Source organism: Varroa jacobsoni, unplaced genomic scaffold (genome assembly GCF_002532875.2).
Source record: "Varroa jacobsoni isolate VJ856 unplaced genomic scaffold, vjacob_1.0 scaffold_61, whole genome shotgun sequence".
Classification (NCBI taxonomy): domain Eukaryota; kingdom Metazoa; phylum Arthropoda; class Arachnida; order Mesostigmata; family Varroidae; genus Varroa; species Varroa jacobsoni.
Genome location: NW_019212963.1, coordinates 345236 through 351235, shown reverse-complemented (window position 1 = coordinate 351235; position 6000 = coordinate 345236). Strand labels below are relative to the sequence as shown.

The 6000-nt window shown below is 41.7% G+C and overlaps 1 protein-coding gene and 1 long non-coding RNA gene across 4 annotated transcripts in view; one reads left to right on the top strand and one right to left on the bottom strand.

Moving 5' to 3' along the window:
* Positions 1-6000, bottom strand: part of LOC147753972 (uncharacterized) — a 31823-nt gene that overhangs the window by 1298 nt on the left and 24525 nt on the right. The window contains exon 3 of the long non-coding RNA XR_015311513.1: positions 77-271. This is a non-coding gene — a long non-coding RNA (uncharacterized LOC147753972). The remainder of the gene's footprint in view (positions 1-76; positions 272-6000) is intronic.
* The window catches only part of LOC111261210 (unconventional myosin 10A), a 50227-nt gene continuing 44369 nt past the window's right edge, over positions 143-6000 (top strand). Inside the window, exons 1-12 of one of the 3 annotated variants that reach the window (XM_022834524.2) lie at positions 143-277; positions 423-545; positions 893-1002; positions 1356-1640; positions 1946-2123; positions 2434-2595; positions 3333-3524; positions 3918-4112; positions 4495-4635; positions 4996-5159; positions 5356-5580; positions 5828-5977. In XM_022834524.2, coding sequence (XP_022690259.2) covers positions 468-545; positions 893-1002; positions 1356-1640; positions 1946-2123; positions 2434-2595; positions 3333-3524; positions 3918-4112; positions 4495-4635; positions 4996-5159; positions 5356-5580; positions 5828-5977 — 1880 coding nt within the window. In that variant the 5' untranslated portion in view covers positions 143-277; positions 423-467. Of the gene's footprint in view, positions 278-422; positions 546-892; positions 1003-1049; positions 1183-1355; positions 1641-1945; positions 2124-2433; positions 2596-3332; positions 3525-3917; positions 4113-4494; positions 4636-4995; positions 5160-5355; positions 5581-5827; positions 5978-6000 lie in introns of those variants that run through there. The other 2 variants (XM_022834530.2, XM_086968729.1) reach the window with 2 other exon arrangements.

Genomic DNA, 6000 nt, shown 5'->3' with positions numbered 1-6000 from the left:
ATGTTTTTTTTTCCGTACATACATTATTTTGATAAATATATATACTGGACACGCAAAACCCAACTTGTGTAGATACCAGCAATCGAGCACATTCGTCTCATGCTCTTCTATCGCGGTTGATGTTGTGGTTTTTTAGGGCGAACTGGTCTGGTTCGATCCGGGTGTTGGGTACTCTTTACCAGGTGAGGTGGTCGAATTCTCCGCTCCCGCAGGCGTAGTCATCGTTCAGGCAATTGTCGCTGGCCAACCGAAGCCATTTACCCTCCACAATCTGCAGGTTAGAGATAAACTATTAATACAAATAAAACGAAATTGATTTATAGTATTATACAATGAGTCAGAAACGCTATAAAACGAAACGAAATCGTAACTGTACGCTTCTGTTGACACGTTTTGAGCGTTGCTTTATTTGATAACGACAGGCGGTTCGTCGACGTGAAGATCTCGGGCCCGATGGAGTCCAAGATATGATTGCTATGTCTGACCTCTGTGAGGCCAGTATCCTTTGGAATCTCAAGGTTCGATACGATCGTCAACACATTTATGTAAGTCCCGGGACATAGCCTTTCAGATTATTATCTCAAGCTGTTTCCTAAAAAAACATCGAATAGCAATGTACAGGCAGGCGCCCGCTTTAATAAAACAACGTTGTTGAGGGTAACGGTAATATTCTTCATAAATACGTGCGGTACATTTGTAAGCGTTGACACGTGGACGTGTTATTCGTGGACTTAGCCATTTCACGTGAACTCATTCTACTTAACCCAGAAAATATATTTGTCAGGAAATTTTGACGGGATACGATGACGGGATAGAGAAAATCCATAAAACCCCTACAATTCAATATGAAAGTTTTCTTATTTGGATCTTACTGGACTGCGTGACATTTCAGACAAACATTGGCAGCATCCTTTTGGCGGTCAACCCATATCGTCTGTTCGATATATATGGAGTCGATGCCGTCAAACGATACGAGGGTCAGATCCTAGGAAGCCTGCCCGCGTACGTAACAACGCAGCCAAATGCATCTAGCATTGAATCGTGCTTCATCTGTAAAATTAGTTGGCTAATTCAATCTGCCAAAGATTACCCCCCGAAAGCTATGCATGCCTCTTTTCCGACTCGACGTACTGGTCTAATCATTTATAGCCTAACGTTTTTTGTGAAGACCGGTATTACATGGTAATATTTTAGACGATCGAGAACAGTAAAATAGCGAACAATATATGTCTATACTTCTAAAGGGCTGGATATATATCGAGGGCAAACGTTGAAGAGTTTTGCTGCTAAGTTAAAGTTCGACTCTGACTAATGCATTACACTATGATGTAACTTGTACACGTTGTTTCGTGAAGGCATATATTTGCGACCGCGTCTGCCGCGTACCAAAAGTTAAACAAGGGCGGATCCGAGCTGGAAAATCAGGTTGTGGTAATTTCTGGCGAGAGCGGTTCGGGTAAGACGGAATCAACCAAACTGATACTTCGGTACCTGGCAGCAGTCAATCGTTCGGCAAGTAACCTCGTGACGGAACAAATTCTCGAAGCGTCTCCTTTGCTTGAAGCTTTCGGCAACGCGAAAACTGTCAAAAATGACAATTCGTCCCGTTTCGGAAAATACATGCAGGTTTTTTTCAACGAGTAAGTTCCGTCTGAGAAAAAAAAGATGTCCTGTTATATCTAGAACGTTTGAATTGCCCGCTATAATGGATGCAGCTTATTGCAAAGTATTGATCGATGAAAGCGTCTTGATCTAAGTGCTGAACATTTTCCCATACAAGAGTGCGTTGTTACAAATTGAAAATTCGTTAATTACGAAATAAGTTAAGTAGCAAACGTGGACTAGTTTCACCGTAACTCCGCATAGCTTTTAGCGTTCAATTTGATTGATCTTCGTAGTATTTTTAGTCCTCGTCGTAAATAACAATGATGATTTTTCGTCCTAGCGGTGTAATAACTGGCGCACGGACCATTGACTATTTGTTGGAGAAGAGCAGAATAGTTACACAGGCTCAAGATGAAAGAAATTACCATGTGTTCTACGAATTGCTGGCCGGCCTCTCCGATCAGGAAAAGGAAAAATACGGCCTCCAAACAGCAGACAAATATTTCTATTTGAATCAGGTGAGACTTTACCATTCGGTTGATTAAAATCCTGTCTATAATGTACAACTCAATTTGATAATCAGATCTTGCTACTACAGATGCGTCACATAACACGTATATATATATATATATATATATAGAGGTTCAGTTTGTCACCGGGTTCCTAAGGGTAAGAACAATTTTCTAGGTTGTTAAACTTCCTGAAAGAGAGCTGGTTGTAGTTACCGACTACGAAGGTTTTTCATGCGCTCGATAACATACTCCACAATAGGTTTGAAATAAAGATACAACAATGCCGTAAAAACTGATATGTCCCGTTGTTCAATAGGGTGGCAGTATCGAATGTGGATCCAAGAACGATGTCGAGGATTTCAGATCGCTTCTTGCGGCGATACAGGTGCTCGGGCTGTCAAGTGAAGAGACTGATGTGATATTTCGCATCCTCGCAGCCGTACTTCATCTCGGCAATGTCTATTTTCATCGGAAACCTGTATGTCAGCAAATATAGCCTACGGCGCTATTCTATGGCATTTATATTGGTTTTTCAGATATGGTACAATTGCATTTTCGTACACACATATGATAGGCATACGACTTCAATGTCAGCGTCAGTTATTTTCAAGTATTTGACGGAGTAACTCATGCTTCCGCTAACAGAAGAGCTAAAACAGCAGCTTGCAGTTGATCTAATGACGACGAGTTGCGTTAGGGTACTTGACGGTCGTTCGTTTTGTGCCCGCGTAAATGCTAGCATTAGTATGTATGGTTGCAACGCTTATGGGCTTCCTCGAGGCAGCTGTTTAGCTCCTTTTCTATACGTATATTTTCATAAATACATAAATTTGCTGTATGACTCTTAGACACCAGTGATATAATACCAGACTTATAAGCTTTGTGTCGATAATCTTAAGTATTTAACAGATCCTGCGAATTCTACAAATGGACGACGTAAACTGTGAGAAGCAAACGATGAGTCTTCGCAATAGCATAGTAAAAACTATACAATTAGGCCTATGCCTAAAAACATAGCACTGTTCAACTTGTGAACCATTAGACCCTGCCTAGCCATTGTTACAGTAAAATAGGGTCTACAGCTATAATATTATAGCTATATAATTATGCAGATTGTATCTTTGAAATGAAGTATATTGTATTGTACACAAGCCATCTCTCTATCTAGCTAAGGTGAGTTTAATTCGACCTGACTTACTTCAATGTCCCCTACAGTTAAAGCATGGCACAGAAGGAGTAGACGTCGGTAGCGAGGCTGAGGTTCGTTGGGCATCCCATCTGTTACAAACCCCTGCAGAAGGCATTTTGCGTTCTCTGACAACAAAAGCAACAGAAGCGCGCGGCGAGCGTCTTCTGACGCCTCTGAACATTGATCAGGCTCTCGACGCCAGGGACGCCATTGCTAAGGTAGCTAAAAGGCGTGCGCAAATTTCAAGTATACGCGTAGAACCATTTACTTGTATAAACATAGGAGTACGTTTATGTGTGGGCTGTGAAGTTCGAGCAGCAAGAATATTTCACAGCCTTTTTGTTCACGATGTATTTTGAGGTACATAAAATAACTTGAAAGTATGATCCAAAATTGCAGATTTTATCTATGTAGTTGAAGTTGAGACCAAAGGAAGGCGTTAACGTTCGCATTCGTGTCAACGCACGCCTAGGTATAGCTCAGATTTGACCAAACAGTTTTGAGTTAGTCCATATACCCAGCGAAGTGTATCTTGAGTATTTGTTGAAGTTTCTGAAGCAAGTAAATGAATAAATAAGCGTACCATCATCTTCTGCTTTTACCCGATACAGGCTCTCTATTCAACGTTGTTTTCGTGGCTCGTGAAACGAGTGAATGCTATCGTATACAAGGGGCCCCGGCGAGCCTGTATTGCCATACTCGACATATTCGGTTTTGAAAGCCTTCAGGAGAACTCATTTGAGCAACTGTGCATTAACTATGCCAATGAAAACCTTCATAGTTATCTTAATCGACATGTATTCAAGGTAACTTCGTATTGCGTTGACAACGTATTTCTAACTCAAGCCCACGTAACGATAAAAGCACGCACTAGCTTTTGACTGTATTTATACTGCATAGATAATTGGTTCTGCTCTAAGTATTAGCTGCCAAAATCTGTGAAAGGTGCGAGCTTGTCTACCGGCTCAAATGGCCAAGTTTTAGAGAACAGTTGCAAGGTCTCGATTTTAGCGATACCATTAATATGAAACCAGTTATTAATGTATGTCTCGCGTAGAACTCTAGATTATTTATGTCAACTTTATAGAATGCAGCTCTCCAGAGTATCGTCCTAGATCTGTTGTGTTGTCTATCAATCAGCGGAAACGTTGGCAGTTGTTGTTTTTATGATTTGTTTTGTTGCAATAGTTGGAGCAAGCCGAATATGCAAAGGAAAGAATCGAATGGATTCCGCTAGCCTATCCGGACAACCAAGCGGTTATTTCTTTGATTGCCAAAAAACCAGTGGGCATCCTTCATCTACTAGACGACGAGAGCAACTTCCCCAAGGTGAAGATGGACATTGCTACATTTTTTTGGAAAATAGTTTAGAGTGCTTTTACAGTGTGCTTTTCTAGTTTCTAATCCGTGCGTACTGATCATGTCTGCCTAGTAATGCCTTCACCGCCAATAATAGTAATGGTACATATCTCCGCCTCGTTGCTATAGCAAGAGCTTGCTGGACACCGTACTTTTAGGTGGCGTGCTCTGGGAATGTAACGCAATTAGATGTTTACAAGAACGCCACATCTACATTTTACACTGTTTTCTTAGTCCGGATCCAAATACAATAAGGAATAAGACAGATGCTGTATCTCTGCACTCAGAACTAACTGTTTCCTGTCCAACTTTCCCTACCTGAATCCGAAGGCCAGCGACGTTTCGTACCTTGAGAAATGCCATTACAACCATGCGCTTAACGAACTCTATTCAAGACCACGTATGAGTTCATTGGAGTTCGGCATTCGGCACTACGCCGGTCAGGTGTGGTACTCTGTGGACGGCTTTCTTGATAAGAACCGCGATACACTCAGGTAAGCGAATAGAAAACGTCTCGAAAAACATAATTGTGCGCCAGTCATGCATGTGTTTACTTGGTAAACGTCTTTTGATTTTTATATTATTTTGGATTTACTTGGTAAATCATTATACTCTTCTCTGCTGGACATTCGGTAGTGATGCATTTGGTTCGACCTATCTAACCTGATTCCTCGTCACAATCTCAAATAGGCCCGATGTAACGGAGCTACTGATCGCATCAAAAATCACAATGATATCGAAGATGTTCCTTCATAGCCGCGAGCAACTTCAGCAGGACGGCCACCGTGGAAGCCGACACGATGGGGGTCGTTTTGTCACAATGAAACCGCGAGCGCCGACTGTTGCAGCTCGATTCCATGATTCGTTACAGGCGCTTGTTGACCAGATGGCCCAGTGTAATCCTTGGTTTATCAGGTATATACATATACGCGCGTTATATACATAGCTAGACGCCATTTCCTACTCACCTTCACCAGTGTGTCGTTTGATTACGGCAAGGATCGCAGCAAACAATCAGACACAAAAACGTTACATGAATGACGCCATACCATACCAAAAGCTGTCTAACTACAAGATTCAAATAGAAGCCAAGACGCTGTGCGTTATTCACTTCACCTTTAAACTACAATTACCACTCTAACTAGCCCCTCGATGTTCTTAGGTGCTTAAAACCGAACGCCGAGAAGATCCCAATGCGTTTGGACATGCCGCTCGTTTTAGAGCAAATACGATATTCTGGTATATTGGACACGGTGCGGATTCGAAAGACCGGCTATCCGATCCGGTTTAAGTTTTCTCAGTTTGCTGATCGGTGAGTAAAGTTAATAGTTAATT